General features: G+C 34.6%; 1 protein-coding gene across 3 annotated transcripts in view; it reads right to left on the bottom strand.

Moving 5' to 3' along the window:
* Positions 1-4,151: 4,151 nt before the first annotated feature.
* Positions 4,152-22,702, bottom strand: part of LOC130046583 (multiple epidermal growth factor-like domains protein 10) — a 48,456-nt gene continuing 29,905 nt past the window's right edge. For 2 of the 3 annotated variants that reach the window (XM_056146293.1, XM_056146294.1), the window contains exons 3-13: positions 18,001-18,252; positions 17,743-17,880; positions 13,673-13,810; positions 11,841-11,981; positions 9,894-10,031; positions 9,286-9,426; positions 7,783-7,911; positions 7,045-7,063; positions 6,904-6,944; positions 5,211-5,232; positions 4,152-4,969 (exon numbers count right to left, since the gene is read on the bottom strand). In XM_056146293.1, coding sequence (XP_056002268.1) covers positions 4,876-4,969; positions 5,211-5,232; positions 6,904-6,944; positions 7,045-7,063; positions 7,783-7,911; positions 9,286-9,426; positions 9,894-10,031; positions 11,841-11,981; positions 13,673-13,810; positions 17,743-17,880; positions 18,001-18,252 — 1,253 coding nt within the window. In that variant the 3' untranslated portion in view covers positions 4,152-4,875. Of the gene's footprint in view, positions 4,970-5,210; positions 5,233-6,093; positions 6,945-7,044; positions 7,064-7,762; positions 7,912-9,285; positions 9,427-9,893; positions 10,032-11,840; positions 11,982-13,672; positions 13,811-17,742; positions 17,881-18,000; positions 18,253-22,702 lie in introns of those variants that run through there. The other variant, XM_056146295.1, reaches the window with a different exon arrangement.

The following is a 22,702-nucleotide window of genomic DNA, read 5'->3' as shown; positions in this document are numbered from 1 at the left end:
AAGATCGAAAAGTTTAAGTTATTCAGATATATGATAAAACCAATTGGAACGCATATCTTGATTCAATAATTTTTGAAAATAAGTTTAAAAGTCCAGTATTGAAAAAAATTAGCCAAACTATTTTGAGTTTAAATCAAGCAATAAGCGATTTATATGATGTTTAACGTTAAAAGGGATGGGTATCCTTTAATTTCAGAACAACTGCCTTTGTAAACCAAATTAAAGTTAACATGAACATGTTCTTCGAGTTTTCCTCTAAAAAGCTGTCGCCTTGAAATTTTGTTTCACGAGGGCATTTTTTTGTAAATTTAAAAAAAAAATCGAAACAACTTCACTGGTATTATTTTCAACTTCACCTATACGTTAATTTTCTATAGTAATGTATGATCTACTGCGTGGTTCAGTGTATAAGGTCGTCGACTCTTATATGTAAAGATGTTTTCTATTGTTAGAACGACCGGGTTCGACTCCTTCACGAACACATTGGTTTGTTTTTTTTGTTCATATTACGTTTCCCATCTAGATTTTGTTTCTTAATTGAAACACGCTTCTAGTTTTTATAAATGTTTCATGTCAAATCTCTTTTTATTACCACGTGCCGAGTTTGAAATAAGCTTCCAACCTGGACACTGTTTAGTTTGTGAATGCAATATCTGTGTTTTGATAGTCAAGGGTGCTAACGAGAACTTGTATGTTTTACTGAATGAAAGTTGTTGACAAAGGCATGAAAAACCGGTGTGAACTTTGCAAAGCTCTGGAAGAAAAAAATTAAGCCCAAAGAAGGTAAATAATCAAATTAATGCCTTTAAGATAAATGCAGTTATTGAGAATGACGATTTTGACATGCTCGAATATTTTGAAGTGCAATTATTTTTTTCCAGAATTTGTGATCCTTTCTTGACACCAGAAAGCGGGAAAATTGCACATGAATTGACCATCATTATTTTTATATTCAATAGCAGCTGTAGTATATTCAATGGACTATTCTATGTTAAACTCACGTCGGTAGCCACTTTGGTGTTAATTTTGGCGTAATATTCACGAGTTATCCCCAAGCAATGTTCTGAGATGTCCGAAATTCTAGGTGGGGGGGGGGTGGGAGTTGTATCACAAATATAAGAAATAATTTTAAATTCATGCAAAACTGCTGCTTTTGTACCGATTAGACAGGATATAACCAGATAAGATAGGCCACATAGCGGGAAAAAATGCACAATTTTTCGTGGAAAACGTTTCAGACGTAGAAATATAATAATAAAAACGCAAAAAAATATATTTTTACACCAGTAACGATATTTTACAGCAATTTCTCATTTCTGTCTCTAAATTTCTTTATTGTGGCGGAGTTTTAAAAAATGCTTATAGTTGTTAGTATCTTGCAATCATTAAAAAAAATGGTGACATCAACTTCAGGTGGCTTACAGATTGTCTAAGAAGCATGGGTTATCACCAATATAATTTTTCCCGAATCGAAACATAACGGAATTATTCGGTATTTGTATTTACTTGGCATAAGAAATACCCCAAGAACTTTGAGAATATAAACATCATAAACATTGATTGTTGGCTTATACATTCCAATATTATATGCTTGGTATTTGGAGTGCAATGTCATTTTATAGGTGATATATTCAGAAAAAATACCAACATTTATTCTAATACTTGCTGAGAAATAGGAACACACAATATCAGTCGTGGAAGCTCAGTGGCAGGCACACCGTTCACTCGATAACCAGGAGGTCGTGAGTTTAAACCCCGCTCATGCCATGACCGAGTCAAAGCTACAAGACGTATACATGTATATGCTCCTTTCCTCTAGTTGTCCTATACTCTTGATTGATTTTGTATTCCTTATAGGATTTATGAGATTGATCACTGTTTGTTATCTTTACTTTTTATTGATCATAAAAAGAAGGTCCCGCGTCACGGCGGGCGTTGATACATTAATGGAACTTCAATACTAGGACCTTAAGCACTTCATGTACAACTGGTGTCGTCTCATTTTAAGTGAAAAGTTTTCGAAGAAGCATAAAACAAACAAACATACAAAAAAAAACATAAAACATATATATATCGTAGAAGTCAAAATATTTACCCCCTCTCTCATAAACACGCCATATCTTCAAAAGACCTTCTCTCAAACATTTCCACACACGCCATCTCTCTCTCTCTCTCTCTCTCTCTCTCTCTCTCTCTCTCTCTCTCTCTCTCTCTCTCTCTCTCTCTCTCTCTCCAATGACTGACCGATTAGGCAACAATTTCTCGAAGGGAAAATAAATAGTCAAGCTATTCAGGACTCTGCAACTGACCCATACGAAGTTGGTACGTTCAAAAACTTGGTGGACGTAATTCTATGTCATTGTATCAACTTTTGACCTAAGAAACACCCTTTTCTCGAGCACCTCATTGTCATGAAATACAAAAACATTCGATCGTTTAAACAGGACATATTACTGAAGACATATTAACCCCCACCCAAGTAGAACATTCAACTATAAACTACAGTCCCCCTCCCCCTCATAAAGAAAATCAAATTACTCAAACATAAACTACATCTATACATAACGTAATATTCAAGTTCATCTTCAATGGGGAACCAACATTTTGACGGAATACTCAATACATAAGTTTGGAAAGCATAAGTATGTATATATTCCTATGTCCAGTTGTTGTATATTCCCTCTTTTCCCATCCCGCACCCTGGACCGTTTTTTATAGTAGTAGAGAAAGGTAGTTGGAATGCAATTGTAAAGTGATGAAATGGATATAAGTAATCAACATTTACCCCTACCCAACGATACCAAAATCCTCATTTTTTTTTGCTTGTCAATTGAAATCTTTTCGCAAGATCAACTTCCCCAGCTGCCCCCTATCTAATTGCCTATATTCTAATTCAAACCTTACATGACATCATGAAATAAAAAAAGTAATACGAGTAAAGCATATAGCAAAATATCATTGCAATGTAACCTTATTCTATTTTTAAAAAAAATAACAACTCTTAAGTAACATATTTTTAATTTCGTATAATGCAAGACAGTCAAAACGTGAATAATCCTCCTAGGCACAAGATCCCACCTCTGGTATGTCCAGGGGTCCGTGTTTGTCCATCTACTTACTTTGTATTGCTTATAGGGGTTATGAGATTGATCATTGGTCGTTATCTTCACTTTTCATTACAAGGAATACATGTATATTAATCCCAATCTTAACTACACATTATCAGTTGTTGTTTTTTTCACAAAAGAAAAGTAAATTATTGTTCCCCAAGGAACGCAATATTTTGTGAGCATCGTATGTACAGTAAAACACTGTCAGTTACGATAAAAAAAATTCAACAGCTGATGCATTTTGCACCACTTTCTACTACGTGCATTTTCATGACATACTGTACGCGTTTTGTATATTTATAAATACTGTACGTAAAATTTTATATTCGTGAATTAAAATCGTACACTTTCTTTACATACTATTTTTTTACCCGTTCAAAATATGAACGTCCACTATATATCACTGATGTGCTGCGATTAGATTAGGTGAAACATCGTCGTCTGTTGTTGATATCACATGTTATTTTATGTTTAATGAAATGTATCCACATAGTTAATATAATGGTAAAATTTTCAACAAATACATGGTTTGTGAAGTGCTTCGTTCATCATCATATAAACTATTCAAATGTTGATCATCTGCCGTGTAACATCATTAAGTGGTGGTGCGTCCTATCTATACACCGTTCTCTTTACACTGGCAATGACAACAAATATGAAATCACGTCTGTAAGATTGGCTTAAATTCATCCGGATTTTTTTTACTATTATGTTTCCAATAAATGCCAAACCCTTTAAGTGAACATCCGATGAGCATATATTTTTTGAAAATACATTTACTACCCTAATGATTCCCGTTTCCTCTTCAACTGCCAAGAAGCGTGCATTTCATCACCTGAAATTGCGTCATGGTGACAATTCTGTAAGCATCTTTCAATTGATGTTTTAACCGTTCTTCCATCGTCGTCCGGGATGAAACTAAAAGGAATTGTCAGTTTTTTTCGTAAATTTTCAATCCATACAAAAAGTATTCCGGATGACGACGAAAGAGGTGTTAAAATTTACTGGTTTATCCATACAAAACCATAAACAAACATCATAAATTGTTTAATGACCCTTAATTTATTTGATTATGTAATACGCATGCGCATATATGAGTTCATTTTCCATATGTGTTTGAGAGTAAGTACCTGTATGAGTTTTTCTTTTAAAAATCAAAGAAGAAAATATCTGCAACGCAAACTAATTTTTCCCCATAAAAGCTTGGCAGAATTTCGCCGAAACCGCAAGTACTTCTTTCATTCAATAAACTAATGAAAATAACATTGATATATTTCAATACATACATTTACAATATATGATGTTTTCCCGTGAGTCCTCAGTTAATCACAGTCATTTTACCATGGGATATAGTCGTTTGGCCACCGATGATAATATAGCAATATAGATATACATTAAAAAGATATAAATAAAGACATTTTCACCTCGTTCATGTAAGATATAAGTAATTATTCAACAGTTTTATCCCACGTACTCCCGTCATATGTTCATAAATCATTGAGACATTAGATTGCATTCAAAATAACAAACACACTCATCAACGGTCAGCCTTGTGGACAACAAAATGAAATACATTGGACGTTCGACGTCAAAACTGTACTGCATTATATGTGAAGGTTCATCATGGAAAACTAAATACGGTGGAAATAAATGCAGTAAAAATAATATATATCTTCGTCTTAGACTTTTCCGGCTACGTTCTATGTGAAAGTTCATCATAGAAAACTAAGTACAGTGGAAATAACAGCAGTACATATAACTCGTCTTAGACTTTCCCATTAGAGTCGGTATAATGGTGAAGTTCCTCGTACGTGTTCGGTTTGTCACGGTCTCCCAGTTCTGCATACGGGGATTCAACACTGTTATTGAGAAATACACGTGATACAAATTTCAGTTTCATTTCAAATTTTCTGAAAATTACCGATTCCATCCTTATGTTCATTAATTTAAGTAATAAAATAATTTGTTTGATATAATGTGTCCTCTATCATAGTGTCAATATATTACTATTATGTTGGATAGTGAATACTATACGGTAGTCTTGCTTATAAACCACCTCAATATTAAGCTCATTCCCTAAACAATTCAACATATACATACCGATTTGAACCGCTTGGTATATCTGAGAATGAAATAAAACAATTTGACCCGAGTTTTAATGCGAGATGTTGATTTATAAAAGAAATTGCAGAAAACAAACGTAACAGCATAGGTAACTGATACTGCATTACATCTCAAATTCAAATGCATGCAGTAAACGTGGTATCAAAGTGACATTTTCGGCGTTTACAATTCTCAGAAATCACAACAGCTTATACTACAGGTGACTGGATACAATAATCAAAGTTCACTTGTCCGTGAAAGCATCTTTAAAAGGTTTTTCTGGAAACTGACACGCCGATCATTATGTTCCATTACACAATATTTTAACCGTATGAGACGCATGCTTCATAGTCGTGATTTTGGGTGAGACACAAAATCTGAAGTACAATTTTTACTTTGACCAAATAAGCAAGTAATTTATTTTCATCTGTAGCAAATTATTTCATGATTTAAAAAGCGAAAGTAGAATTAGCATGTGGTATCAAGTTTTAAAATGTTATCTACCCTAACTCATATAAATTAAGAAACATGAATGTCCGCCTCATTAGATGAAAAAAACTGCAGATTGGTTGACGTTACTGTTTACCACAGTTTTGTGAGACGTGTCAGAGATATGGTCAATCGTACAAGTGATTATAAGCAAGTATCCCATATGTTTAATAATTTAAAATACAAGGGGTCAAGTGCTCCTTCCATAAAAATTACATTTCTGCAATTGACATATCGCTGATATATTACACAAGACATATATAATTTACATGATAAGGACTAAATGTCGAAATAACATATGTCACTCCATGTTATCCAAATCAAAATTTAAAGAACTAACAACCATAGGACCATGACTTCACTTTGAAAGTTTCCAGAATTCGGAAGTATCTTTTTTTTCTTTTTTGAGTTTACTAGGAAAATGGAAATTGAAAACAGAAACCAATGAGAATTCCATCTCTTATCAGTGAAAACGAACTTGCAGTCCTCTCTTGTTAATGTTTTTATGAAAGTCCCGAGATCCTAACGGTATTTTTTCAAAGACAAAGTGTAGTACACACTCCCCTCCCCAAACTTTTAAATAAATGCATAGTTTATTTCAGACTACCAGCAAAATGTACGAAGAAATGTATGTTAATCTATATGCCTTTCAAGAAAAGTCAGAAATCAATGTTAATTTTAATTCGTTTTCAAAATCATGAGTATTTTATAGGAAGAAAATATATTTCAGAGTGTTATGCATATCTACAAATTCAATGTGTATGTGTACTCTGTTTTATTTCCACTGCGTATTTCACAAAGCAATGCATAATAGAGCAACTCTTCCCCCTTATCTGGAGCTCGGAAAGTAAATAAACAATCCACATATGAATAAAATGTAGCACGATTTGACGGTGAGTAACGTTGTGTAAGAATATATTATGTCAAGTGCTGAATTTGTGCAAATGTGGTTCTCCATTGTTTACAGCATCCCGTCACTCCACTTTCAGATCAAGCATCGTTTGAGATAACACGTTGTAAAGCAGAGTAAACAGAAAACAACGAAATATTAGTTTCATTATTGAACATGAAATATTTAGAATGTTAATGATATGCACGTGTAACAATTCATCAACAATAATCGCCTACAAGCTGGAATGCATTAAGATAAAGTTTGCAAATCTTTAAAACTATCACCTTCGTGACAAAAAGATACTTTTACCTGAATTGTGAGCACTCCTTGTTTCACTTCTACAGTTTTCTCTGAAATCAATAAAACATACCTTGTAATGTATCCGATTAATTAACAACTTTTTAAACGTGTCTTACAGAAATGAAGTATACAATCAAATGTGATAGTTACCCTTTCTTTGCGTATTCTGCTGAAATAACAATATCATAAACATGTATTAAACAATTGTCTATAAGATATATATTTCATGGATACTGACGTTAAGGGTACACAAAATTTATAATGTGAGGATATTTTGGAGCTAATATACACAGGTAGTGTATCTTACAATATGACATTTGTATTTTTTTCAATATTGTTGATGTTGCTGTTTCTGTTTCTTAATTGATTTGATATACGTGAGCATCATCTGCGTATGATCAATTTCAAACTGAAGCAGACTACTGACAAATAACTTGATGCTTCAGAGATTTAAGTATCGTTTAAAGTAAACATTTCATAAATTATTTTGCACTTATAATGATCTAGTTTGCAGGTACAACCTGTCAATAATTAAAAAAGTTATCTGTTATGTTTCATAACAAATTATATGTCATTCTGTAACTGAGTTTGATTGACGAGATAAAAGGCTGACAGCGGGTATGACCGGTCAACAAAGGCTGCTTACTCTTCGTAGACACCAAATCCACCCAGAGTTCCGTGTTTGCTATCCCTTTAATTTTGTATTCTCCATGTGATTTGTGAGATGGATTACTGTTCGTTATCTTCACTTTATGTTTGAAATTAATTTTCGCTTTTTATGTGTTTGTTTTAAGTGCTCAATATTAAGGAAAATCTGTGAAGGAAAGACAATCGACATTTTTATTATTGTTTCCTGTAATGTACATACATCTAACTTTTTATACTTACTCTGATTTATCTTCCACATCAGGAAGTTGATGATACTTCCAATAAGCACTATAAAAATAGATACTACAATACTTATGATGGTGGCGGTGTTGTCATCTGTACAACTTGTAACGCGGGATGATAACTCTTCTGTAAATAAAAGTAATAAACTATTTCAGCAATAATAAATGATAAGACGCAATATTTAGAAGTATTAAAAGTTGCTGTACTTTGGTATTTATTGAAATAATTTATTTCAAACTATAGGGGAAAATAATACCTCTAAAACAAAACCGTACTAAAACAAATTAAGTCATCAATGTATCGAGGACGCATTATTTATATACAATGCTCACTTGCATTCATATGTCGTTTAAATGTATCCCAGTAAGTGAACCCGAAATCATAGAAACCACAGAGTATTTCATATCTGCTTTACGTACAATATTCTATTAAAGTGCATTTTTGCCACTGCGTTGTGGTGTTGTCGTAGATACCAATATGATTTGGAATCTAGCAGAACTCAACCATTTACCTTATTTAGGTAGACGATAGTACTGGTTTACAATATCTAGAATGTATGCATGATCAATGTTCATGTTGCACATTAATTGTAGACAAGATATGGAGTCTGTGAATATAGTAAAATATCATTATAAATTTTCAATGTATTCAAAGGCAGGCTGTGTGGTCTTTGCTTTGGTGGTATAAATTCTTACTTCATTCGGACGTCATGCAGAGAAAACGTCGTTTGTGATTACTGCAGCAGCAGCGGCTATATTTTGGTCATTTGTATCATTTGTATAAATATCAATTGAAGAATATTTGGATTGTTTTATTCACAATAGTTTTTTTTTAAACAACGACGTTTGTTTAAGATCTTTATTTTTAGTTTCAGAATTTGGTGCATGTATTTTTGGTTTAGTAATTTACATGGTGGTATTGCAGAACATAATGAGGGTTTTACGGTGTTCAAAGGCAAGTTAGAATCATGTATATGCTTTAACTTGTAGACCGATTCATTTTATACACTTCTTGTTTTTCTTATAGGAAAGGTGAAGATAACGAACACTGATCAATCTTACAAATCTTCAAACTATGGATGGAAAACGCAGATAGATACAGTATTATCAGTGTTAGCTTTTAATTCAACATTGTATTGTAAGATAAGTGTTATTCAACATAGATCGAGAAGTGGTTCGTTTGTCTGAATATAGAAATTATCTATAAAGATGGCTGATCATATTGTGTTTAAATGTAAAACATTAAAAAACATAGACTTATAGGTGCGGGTAGTAATTTACCAAAGTTGAAATTTTCATGATCCCTGGTTTCAGGGTGGAACTAAATCATCATAATAGCTATCCCTTTTATCATTTAAAAAAAACAACCAAAAAAAACAAAAAAACAAAAAAAAAAAACAAACAAAAAAAACAACTTGGATTTTGCTCATATTGTAGAACAGATGGCCGTCACTTATCAAACAATTAAGACGGAAAGATAGATCATTCTTTATTTTGTTACCTGTACCACAGAGAGGCCCGCTCCACCCCTCCTCACATCCTCCATCACATATCCCGGTGGTCTGATCACAACTACCATTTCTACCACAGTACACGGTACAGCTGTTCTCACAATTGATACCGAAATACCCACTGGGACAGTCTGGTGAATCATTATTTTGTTTACGTTAAAGCGTTATAACATTATAAGTATCAAAGTTATAAAGTATCAAAGACGACTAAAGGTGTTAGTATATTCATACATGTATGTATTTTGCCGTTTCTATATTTTGTTCACATGGCAAAGCATTTACTCATAACAAAACATGAAATACCTCGTGTTCTGTCATCATTGTTTTGCAAATATACATGAATAAATAGCTTAGATGAAAATAATTTTAAAATGTACAGTACCTCAATTTTTGTGCATAAACACTCTTGTTATTCACTTTGTCACTGTGTTTACTCGCAAGGTGTTAAATTTTGTGACGGCTACTTCGATGAACAAGTAACTGTACTTCATGATTTATACATATCTATTATATACCAATTGCATGTAGTCTTACAATATCTATTATATACCAATTACATGCAGTCTTACAATAAATACATAATAAATATAAAACTCACTCTCCTTGCAATGTCCTCCCTGGTATCCTGAAGAACAGCCAATCAAACACGTGCCGTTAACATGATGACACTGTTTGTTGGTTAGACAGGAACCACATTTCTGTGTGCAGCCTGCGCCGTACATGCCACCGTCACATTCTGGAAGAAACCAATAGCATCATGTATACCAGAAGAATACTGCCCCAAAGTATATTTTGCATGAAGAAAACATTATGAAGGTAATTCATTTCAAAATCTAGATAAAATAATTTCCCAAAAATATACTGTCAAAACGGCATCAAATTATCATATTTTGTAGCAATATTCCATTATCACCTGAATATGGTGTTTATGTATCTTAACTTATTTCATACGCACATAATTGCTCTACGTATGGTCAGTTTTTAAGTCGAGGCAAGCTTCTGATATATGAATTGAAGCTACACTTGTTTTCAACAGTCTCGTTTAAAGTCTGCATTTTGCAAATCGTATTGTCAGGATATAGGGTTCACGGCGGATGAGACCGGTCAACAGGTGATGCTTACTCCTTCTATGCACCTGATCCCACCTCTGGTGTGTCCAGGGGTCCGTGTTTGCCCAACTATCTATTTTGAATTGCTTACAGGAGTTATGAGATTGATCACTGTTCGTTATCTTCACCTTACGTTATAACAGTCCTATTTACCAACACAACTTGCTAATGAGTAAAATGTTATATGACATGTTTCATATCACTTGAGACTGTTCCCTTGTACCCTGATTTGATTATTTTATCACCGCCACCAGCGAAAAGATTATGTTTTCCCCTCCTAGTCATCTTATCCGCCATATTTTGAATATGAAACAAACGATAATATTTAGAAGCGGTTTCCCAAAATAAACATATGAAAAATTCAGTCCTCCTTTCACGATGTCTTTGTGAGATCATTATCATGATTTAAACACATATGAGTCCCAACTATAAACTGATGTTGAAAAGGAGAAAATATTTTATCTAGTTCCATTTTGTTTTTCACTATTCCAATATTAGTTCTTTTCTAATAGGTACACGAACGAAAGATAACATTGGTTATATAACTTGAAATTTCTGATAATTATTAATTACCCCGCCATTGTAGAGAGTTGAAAAGCTGCAGATAGCAATGTTCAATCTCAAATGCTACAGAAATTGGAGAATCGAAAATAGGGTAATACTGATCCCTGGAAATGCCAAGGGATGTAACATTTAAAGTGGATGGAATTGAATCCTTTCCATGCAACGATACATTGTGCAAAGTTTAATTTGAATGTCCCAGTCGTTTCTGCTTGACATATAGCATTGGTTTCTCTTGGGTGATATTTTGTCAATTTTGTACACCTTAAAAAAAGATATCATCTTTCGACTGAAAAGATGTAAGTTCCCTTTACCAGAGGGTGCTTCATATTAAATTCCATTGTTATTGACCTAGTGCTTCTTGAGAAAAAAATCAGGTGTAAGATACTGTTATTTCGCTTTGTAAGATGGTCTGGTCTTAAGTCCCTTTACTCACATTTTAGTTATCCCATACTTGATTGCAATTGTGTAAGCATTTTTGTAACTATGTTTATTATTCGAAATATTACCGACGTCGAAAATAAATTACGAATGCTAATGTGAGATTTAAGTGGACTAATAACAAGGTTATTTTCTTAAACATTATGAAAATAATGTAGCATTCGCATTTTTTGCTAAGGAACTTTGCAAACATGTACAGGGCGGTTTTTTTTTTACTCTTTAAACAGCACACGTACAGTAGAAGCCAGGAAATATACCATGCATTGAATTAGAATTAACTTTAAAATCATAAGATAGGTCTGATATTTTTTTTAAACATATCATCATCGTTATTCTGCATTATGCATAATGTTGTCCTAAATAAAACATATTTTAAACTAGGATTTTAAACCATTTTGGTTTTTAAAACTAGATTCATTCTGACATACAGTTACCTCGCTGACATGTTGGCATCTTCCATCCCGGTTTACAGCCCCCGTCACACTCCCCAGTAAATCTGCTACAACGGTTTGTCACTTCACAGTTCTCACTGCATCTATGTCCGCAGTTCTTTCCATAAAAACCAGTTTGGCATGCTATTTCAGGCGAAAAGTAAATTGTATAGAAACGTACTTCTCTATCAAACATTTTAACATTAGGAAGGGTATCATAAAAGTGTCATTGCCATCAAAAGATGGAAATAGCGAAGAGTGAGCAATCTCATAAACATTCTTTAAAAACACAGCGTTTTTATAGCTGGACACGCACGGCCCCCTGGAAATACCAGATGTTTGTGTAATATGCCTAAGAGGAGCAATTATCCCCGTTTGACCGGTCACACCTACCGTGAACATTATATTGATCAGATGAACGGAGTAATCCGTAGTCAAAACAAGTATTGTGAGTAAAGGACGGACTAACAATTGGTATGTAATGATACAAAGAACATTGACTTAAACGACAGGTGGTATTTGCAAATACATGCACATTATGCATTACATGGTTTAATTCTTACGCAATTAGTAAAATGTACTATAATTTTGTTGTGATATCCAATTTATTGACAAGAAACATGTCAGACACCTATTGACTTAGCATAATACACTACGTGAATAGCACACAGAAAAAGTGCAACATTGTATACTATCACCTGATTATTTGGACAGGGCCAGTTAGTGTACAAACGATTTCGGTATAATGTTTTAACTTTAAATTTATAAAGACCAAACTGTACAGAACAGTCCCGTGTCATTCGATATCTGACACATTGGACAATTTTAGACTAATTACTTTGTATCAGAGAACGTGTTCAATAAAAATAAAAACTTTCTTGTTTCTCCATCCGTTTTTTACACATCAGTAACTATTAATAAATCATCACGAGAAATTGAAACAATGACGATTATAATTACGAAATATATTACAACCATTGAAAATGTTAGATGAATAATAATTATTTATTAATGATCGTAAATGGTGGGAGAAGGGATATTTCATTGAATAAGAAGTATATAACTATTATTATTGTAAATCTCCATACAATAATGGACCTCGTCAAAATTATTATAAGTATAATATTGAACACCGAGGCAATGTTATGCTGATCGTGGTGTTAACCAATCGCAACTTCTCGGGTTGGTTTGCCGCTTACCGGAAAGGTCCAGGAATATGCGATTGGTTGTAGACCTAACCATCTGTGATGTTACCTTATTATTTTTTTTTGGGGGGGGGGGGGCTTCGTTTTGGTAGTTTCCATTAAGCAGATTGGAGACTAAAACCCCCGACTTGATATGAGTGATATTCCCGAGAAGGACATTCAACAATAACCAATCAATCAATCAATCAAAAGGAAGCCGGTCATTTTAACTTAATGTTATTCATTCTTAATGCTACCATCTCAATGATATGATCGGTGAATAAGACAACATATTTGCGTTTCATATCATACCTATAAAGACGTATTAAATCTGATAGCAATAGCGGTAGTTTAGTGTATTTGGAAAGGTGCATAGCTGCTTTAAGGTTTTTGAATTCAATCATGGATTCCAGACGCATCAGATGTTCGCATAACATAGGTATAAACCATTCCTTAGCAAAACGTTCGGTATCAAAAGGGAAAGTAATATGTCTTTCGGATATGACCTTGAAAACAGATACCAATGTCAAGAACATATCTGATATTTCTAAATGGTATAACACATGCTTATGAATACTGTACACCTTTGATTTATAAGAAATACCTTTCATGAACATTGTATTTCAAAGAAACAAGAAATGTTGAACTCACGTATCTGGCATTTCTCCCCATATACCCCTGCATTACATCCCCGAGGGCACGTGCCGTTTTGATAGTGACATGGCTCCCCATCGCTACAGTTCCCACATGATGACGAACATCCCAGCCCATACGCCTGTTTATCACACACTGAAAGTGTTAAAGGAGTTCGTAATAATCACATGGTAAAAAGTATAAAAACGCTGAAGCTGACACATGTAAAACAAACGTTCAATAAAGTTAACATAATCCGCAATTGTCTTGTACGTAAGTAATTGTAAAATTTACGATTCCTTTGGTGATATCAATGGACTTTTGTAAATCAGCGTAATTAGATATGCGACCCCCCTCCGTAAAAAAATCCAGCAAATCTGAGACAACAAAATAGTACATGTAACAAGCGAACCTCAATTTAATAAAAAAGAAAATATCACCAAACGAAAAAAAAAAAACAACTCGGAATAATACCATCTAAGGAAAAACCCACTGTGGCGTCATAGTACTTTTGTGTTAAGTTGCTATGATCAATAAAAGCTACAGAAGACCGGTAACACGGTCGGAATATTTCAATTCAGTATTGTTTAGAGTTTCTTGATTCTTGTGGTGCTTATCGCTAGGTTCATATACCAATATCTGTCAAATACCAGTTGCATAAAGCACTTCTGACCCGAACTACTTTTGCTATCATCCCCGCTTCAATATCCCCTACTTTGCTTTCTTGTTGATCAATAGGATACACGAATTATCAGTCATTTTTTTTAATATCAACACAATTTATCGACTTTAGAATACAACCAATATACTAACTAATTTGTTTATTGGTTTATCAAACATACACCAATCACGAAAATGATCAGTTATACATGTATGGATCTGAAAAGCAATACTGTTTAGGCCTAACTATTTAAAAATAGCACCGGGACGTCTTACATAGAACAGTTGCGTGAGAATAATATGGCGTCCACTGACATAATGCATGGCGCATTTCATAGAAATATACACACTATCAACAAATACTCCGAAATTATTATTAGAAAAGTGGATAAAGAGATATGTCAACAATTATTGTCAAGAAGGAACCATTCAGACCTGGTGGATAAAATATTGACTACCTAGCAACCCCACCAGCTGTAATAATAGGAAATATTACATAGACAATATCTTTCTCCTCTGCATCCATTGTAGACATAACGAATATGAACATATTTATCATGTCTACTCACTTTGTCTTGTAGAAAGTCCTATCACCCCCTCCAATGAGAAACCACGTGAAAGAGAATTTAAAAATATTGTAATTCCAATAACAAACAATTTTCACTAAAACCACTGTATTCTATAAATTAAAGTAGCAGAGTGGTTAGAGCATTGCACTCAAAATCACACGGCCTCTGGTCGGCGCGGGTTCGAATCCCGCTCGTTCCGGTAAGTGAGGAAGTTGCTGAGTTTACTTGCGGAAGGTCGGTGGTCTCTACCCAGTTACATTGTATCTGGGTTCTCTCTCCCACCAATAAAATCTAGGCACATCAGATAACTGAAAAAAAAGTTGAGTGCGGCAGAAAACAAAAACCAGTCAATCATTAGCATATTTTGATTGATGGCATATGCATTGAAGAATTCAAACTCGTTTTCCCTGAAATTCAAACAATATTTTATAACACATTTTGAATTATAACTAAATCAACAGTGAAAGTAAAGTGTTGGAATTAATTTACGATCCAGTCATGAAAAAATGAAAACAAATTATATGAATGTTCACTGCCTTACAGTTACAGTCAGATTATAGCCATGCTCATAGAGTCGTGTCGTCGCACCGAGTTACGGCGGAGAGAGGGAGGAAGGAGGGATTGCTGATAGCAACCATGTTCATTCATAATTTTGAAATGAAATCATCAATATATTTTTAGACCATATCTTGTTTATAAATTGATGACTAATTTCCCATGTTCGATTAAAACTAGTCAATAAAAAGGGTGATTCGAGACATAAAATTGTTACATGTAGATCACCCATTATTCTATCACTATGAATAACTAAAATGTCAGCATAAAACATTAATTCAGAAAATTCCGTGCTACTCAGAAAATGTTCAACCCACTGTAAATACTTTCTGCTACAAAGTCGTCATATATGACAGTGTGGAGTCGGACTGAAGACTGAACGTCTGAAGTATTTCTGGCGCACGATGCTGTGTAGAAATTGAATCAAACGTTGTTCCCGTTACGTATGCTGAAAATGAACCCCTTGGTTTTTTAAGTTTTATTTCTCAGGAGCCTACCCTAACCCCTGTTTGCACAACACACAAGAGGCCCACTACCCTTATCGGTCATCTGAATACTAATGAAAAAGTATCAAACTTTCCATAGGCTATAAGATCTAGAAAAAAATTCTGTTCTGAATATATAAGCTAAATTCTAATGTTCAGCAATACTATCAACCAAGAGGTGTTCTTAAAACTTCACCGCCTTCAAAAGTGCATACATTGATGAAAGGCTTCAAATAATAGGTGCATTGACATAAAAACATCAAAAGATATGACTAATTTGGACTTATACTAAAATCAGAACCCTCGGCTATGATCGAAATTCACTATTTTTGTACATCCTTTTCTGCTATTCCTAAGTATGCATTTAGATTTCATACAGTATCAGCAAACTTACACATCAATACTTTATACTAATTTTAGCCTACTCTGGGGTCAGAACCCTTACTCTGAGGATAATCAAACTTACAATTTTCGTAAAAGACTACCTGCTCTATCCACTTAGTTTCAATTTAGTAGCAATAGCACCAGAGAAGATGTTATTAAAGCGTTTTACACATTATCATAATATAACAATTTGGCACCGCCCTGGGGTCGGAATCCCTACCCCGGGGATTATGAAATTTACATTTTTTGGTAGAGACATTCCCGCTCTCCATTACCATGCATTTAATTTTTCTTACACATGTGCGGTTCTTGAGAAGAAGATAGTTGAAAAGTGGTTGATTTGGGGCAGTTTTTGTCCCACTCCTAAGGCCACAGGAGTACATGAATCCTGAAATTTACAATTTATGTTTCCCTTGTCCCAAAGATGCTTCATACCAAATTTGAAAAGAATTGGACTGATAGTTATCAAGAAGTTAAAATTGTTCAATTGTTAACGCAGGACGGACGACGCAAAACGCATGGCGACAGACGACAAGCAATGGCAATGGGTAACCTGAGTTTACTCAGGTCACCTAAAACGTATACTCTGTCAGACACCTTATGTATACGTGAAGTCAACAAGGATGCACAGGAGTGGCAATTAGATTGGAAATAAAGTGCCGGAAGTTCTAGCTTATTTTTAAAAATGTAAGATTAAAGTGTCACGGTCACCCAGTCTCTGTTAGTTTTAAAAGGTAAATAGTAAATAAAACACAAACTGTTCAACTGGTTGACTTAATAAGATCATGAATTATTGTTGTAACATGATCAATGTAAGTACACACATAAACTGCATCATGTGTAAATATTTGTGCGTTAAAGACGTTTTTTCCACAAGAAGGGGAAGGGGGTGGAACACATTGACCCTGTGTCAAACTGTGTGTTATGTCCATACTCTATTAATAGGTTTCACTTCTCGTTAACACCTACCAATGCCAAAATCACAATAATTTTGAGAAAACAAACTTTTTAAACTTTTATACAAATAATCACTTTACTTAATCAATGTATGGTGCAGAGGTATACGGTAAAATTGTTTTACCGCTTCTAAACATCTTACGAGTTTCATCTTTAATCAAAATAAAGCATTGATATGCATTTACCCGGCCTTTGCTGTTATCTTAACAACTTTGATAATTCTAATTCTTAAATTACTTTCCGTTTTAGCAACAACAGGTGTAGTTTCGTTACGCCAGTTAAAAAGAATGGCGGGAAGAGAAATATCATTATTAGACTCGGAGAGACCTTGGTACTGCTGTAATCGGTGCACTACGGAGCATTTCATCTGGTTGCTTGGATTACGTGTTTTGGGAATGGCAGATTGATAACAGAAGTGCATGAAAGCTTCAGAGGGCCTACTTTGGAAAACAATAAACTCAGAATAAACGGTGAGTACCTTGACTACAGCGAAGACCTTGATAACCCGGTATACAGCCCAGACAGTATCCCGTACTGATGTTACACCTCTTCTCTTGACATTTATCGGGACACGGTTGGTCACAGTTCTCTCCGTAAAATGTTGGGTCAGAGCACCCTGTGTAATTAGACCACCAAATAGAAATATTCAAACTTTCAAAAGTCCAATTTTCATATTTATTAATCAAGTCACATAACACCCCAAGTAAAGACAAATTGAAACAATTCTGAAACTTACCATGAACTTCCACTTCACATAGTTCATTATATGCGTCTCGTGAGTAGTAGCTAGGGTAGGTAACACCCGGTCTCCGTTCGTTGTAGTATATCACATATCGTCCATGAACAGAACAACTTATTGTCTGGTTCTCTACTCGTGTACGGTCCACAGTCTGTATCTCATGGAAACAAAGATGGCCGTCATCCTTTGACGTAGTGTTGGATACGTACAGGAAAAATCCAGCAAATCGATTATAATACGCACCGGGGCCTGCAGATAAAATTGATCTTAAATAAGTGATATGCATATTTACATGAAAAAAAAAAAACAGATACGCTGCTTTCACGTTTTGGGAAATGAAAAACCAAACAAGAAGCCCACATGCCTTATCGATCATCTGAATACTAGTGAAAAAGCATCACTACTACAGAGGCCTATGAAATCTAGAAACATAATTCCTGTTCTGAATATCTAATCTAAATTTATTGTCTGGTTCTCTATCGGTGTGCCGGTCACATTCTGTATTTCATGGAAACAAAGATGGCCGTCATCCTTTGACGTACTGTTGGAAACGTAGAAGAAAAATCCAGCAAACCGCGTAGTGTATACACTAGGAACTGAAATTCATAAGAAGAAATCGGATCTTAGATAACTGATGCACATATTTGTATGAAATACACGATTCGCCAACTGCACGATGTTTTCGCCAACGTTAGATAAAATAATTCTACAAATAAATACAAAATGATTATATTTACATAAAAATGTTAGTGTGTATTCCAGCAGTTCTGTTGTGGGATTTTTCTGCAATTTCTAAAATTTCAGGGAATAATCATAACAAAATTAGTATTTGCCTTCGCCCTTATATTTGCAATGATATTTGATCATTTCAGAACTCCCACAAAGAACACAATATAGAGAGCTGGCAAACACGGATCCCTGGGTGTATCAGAGGTCGGGTTGGATGCCTACGATCAGTAGGGATCCCCTGTCGACCAGTCACACATTCCGTGAGCCCCATATATGGCTCAGTAAAACCGAGTACCCCATAGGCAAAACAAGTGTACCACGAACGGCCTAAGAATCGGTATGAAACACTTCAGACAGCATTTGACCTAACGATTGGTTATATTGTCAACTGAGGTTAAAATAACGACCATAGAATTTGCAAAAATACTAATTTTAAACGACAATGTTAAAATCCCTCTAACATCAACTTTTCTTTCAGTAACCTGACTCGATTTCATAATTGATCATGCGCAGAACAAGTTCTTCTGTATCGAATCAGTTGAGAGACATCAACATCATATGCAAGTAATATTCTAATATTGCTACACAAGTATGGGAAGTTGGAGATGGAGAAGCAGAAATCACCACAATTGTCAAAAAAATAAATTGTTAGTTTACCGTTAATATTTATTTTCAATGAAATATCTAAGTATGAAGCAGATGTGGGGGGCGCTGTGGTCTCTTTTATCTGTAGTTCACATAGATATATCAAATCGACATATGAGTGAAAACATTATCTTTAGAAAATACAACGTCGTCAATATATCAAAATGTCTAGTTGAAGGCAACACTAAAATATGCGTTCCTTTCTTATAAAAGGTTTTTATTCTTGTAAGAATATAACAAAAATCAATATATGCACCCAGGGGTACATGATCTGAGTTACATGATGTCTTCCTAACCTGCTATCCAACAATATACCTAAGTTTCATTTGATTCAGTTTTAAAGTCTTCCAGTTACTGTCCAGAAACCATAATTGTCTGAAGTTTTCAATCTATTTTCGGTCACTGTGACTTTGACCTTTGACCCCTTTTCTCCAAAATCAATAGGGATTTTCCTTACCTAGTACTTCACAAGATATCAACGTTTCATTTCATTAGATTGTAAACTTTTTGAGTTATCATCCGGAAACCAATTGTTGACGCCAACCGCCCGCATCACCAAACCAACAGCCGAGTTCAACTTCGTTGCAACTCGGCAAAAACAGGTCAGGTAATAAAGGAGTAAAATGCGTGCCCATGACAATTCAAATAGTCTGTTGGAAGATTGTGTTGATTGTATCATACTTAACGTCTCTCTCAAGAACTTTCCACTCAAATGGAGACCGATGAAGGGCTTTAAATTTGGAAATTTGCTCAACACCCACGGACTTTGAGCATGTATGATGTATGATAATGTTAAAAAATGTGTAGAATACGACCAATTTTTGAGTGACGATTTTTATACTGACACAGGTTTAGTGCAAGGTGAAACTTTGTCACCCATTTTCTTTTCTTAATGTGTTGATGATTTTGAGCTGAACTTTATTAAGGAACATTGTCCAAATTCAAATAATAGATTGATTCTTTTGAATGTATGCAGATGACATAGTTATCAAATCCAAAATTCCGAAGGTTTTACAAAAAATGTTAGCCGCTCTGAATAAATATACTAATGAGTGGAAACTAAATATTAATGTACCAAAAAAAAAAACAAACAACAACTAAAATTGCTGTTTTTAGGAATGCAGGAGAACTTAGAGAAGATGAGACATGGTCTTAGAATAATTCATGTTTAAATTTTGTCAATGAATTTAATTACCTTGACATACTGTTTGATTATAATGGTAAATTCCTCAAAACACAGACCGCTGCGGTGGCCGAGGGGTTAGAGCGTTCACCCTGCATACGGTAGGCCCGGGGTTCGAATCCCGACCGCGACACACCTAAGTCGTTAAAACAGGTAGTGACAGTTCCATCGCCAAATGCTCGGCATCATGAATGTCACGGGTCCTGGGAGATGACTTTAAAAACGGAGTGTAGTTGTGACACGCTAAAGAACCCTCACTACTCAATGGCCGTAATCGTCGAGCATAGCCCTGAATTTGAAGCCCTTCTCCGGTTTTGGTGACGTCTCCATATGGTTAAAAATTCTCGAGTGATACGTTAAGTAAGATGCTATCAATCAATCAAAACACAGACACATTAGGGAAAAGGGTGTTTTTTTCAAAATACCAATAATTTGAAGGGGAAAAAAGCATTCGTTTAATAGAGAAACACAATGTTACATTTTTTATACCTATGTCAATACTGCTTTCCTATACGGTTCAGAAATATGTAATACTTACAACGTGTGATTAATATTTACAAATAAGCAATTTTTGAAGATACTTCAAATTTACCAACATAATTTTTTTCTATCAGCATTTGATTGATAACTTTTGTTTATAGTTCTACTTGACAAAACCCATTGAGTTTGTGCACATATCTTTTATTACTCGCTTTAGAACTTCATCTCATTACCTGAATGTTGAAGTTGAAATACATAATGATATAGTCAGAGTACGAGAGTTATGTACTGTTGATGGGCTAAATGATGTAGAGTTACACTTTATTTTAGAATGCCCTCTATATTATGACCTGATAGAAATATGTTAAGAAATGCTATTATACAAAACTCAGTGTTTTCACACTGATCAAACTACCCTGTGTTAAAAATACTAAATAACTCATTAATTTTGATTTTTTTTCACAGTATGCTATTAAGATAAGAAACTTTCATATTGTGTAATACCATTTGTTTAATATAAATTGTACATCGTTGTAACATTGTTGTCTACTCACACTCCACAATGTTTGTTTGTATAATTGAATTCATGTATATAATATCCAATGAGCCTGTGACTCACGGAAATAAAGAATCAGGTGGTCATTTTACTAAACGATTGTATATCGTAAATGCAGATTTAAATGTGAACGTAGCAGGTACAACAATTTCACTAAAAGTAACGATTTGCTATTTACGATCAGTATTGATCGTAACCCTACGAATGGTCTAGAGTTATCGTAAGTGCTCCTACATGCACGCAAATGAGTAATATGATTGTCATGCTGGTCCTGCCTGAGATCATTTTGTGGCAGTATTTACCTGACTAGGTTTGTTTGTCCTATGCAGGAAGAAAACAATCACAATGACTTGAGAAGACAATGGCTTTGTTTTTTGCACAAAAATATTGTACAGCCCGAACCCGAGTCTTCAATCATATTAGAGTTGCCCTTCTTTGTTACGCACAACCACAGAAATGCCGGTCTCACAGGGTTCAAGCACGTTTTGGGCCCGGGTTCTGTGATACCACATATATAATAAACTCATTGTATCACAGAGTTCGGGTCCAAAACAGGCCTAGCCCCAATGACCAGTCTGCTGAAGTAAATGTAAAGGCAATGAATTCATATTTTTAAAAGTGAGGAGGGGGGGTGTAGTCCATATATCAAACTTTGCATGTAACGATAACAAGAACAGTTGTTAGAGAAGTACTGTGGGAATAGGGGGGGGGGGGAGGTATTGCTATATGTGCCTGCATCACCGTTAGTGTATATGTATGTATATTGAATATTAGAGAGAATTCAAGTAATTCTCATAGACATGTTCAGAAATTAAGTTTCTTTAGCAAGAGTTCATTTAAATCCGAGACGTTGCGATTCGACGTACCCAGCTATTTTTTTTTCTCGTCGGACCAATGCCTTTGATACAACAAACTACATAATACATGCACATTCGAATGATAAACATTACACATTTTAAGGAAAATATAATGACATGATTTGGTAATGGGAGAGGGGTTAAAATCCCAATTTTGCCAGTGGAACGTTTCTGGTACATACAAACTAGATTTATATGTATACACAGAAAAGGGATGGGTCATTATCGGATCCTTGGGGTTCCGACCCC

Source organism: Ostrea edulis, chromosome 8 (assembly GCF_947568905.1).
Source record: "Ostrea edulis chromosome 8, xbOstEdul1.1, whole genome shotgun sequence".
Classification (NCBI taxonomy): domain Eukaryota; kingdom Metazoa; phylum Mollusca; class Bivalvia; order Ostreida; family Ostreidae; genus Ostrea; species Ostrea edulis.
This window is presented reverse-complemented; position numbering and strand designations above follow the sequence as displayed.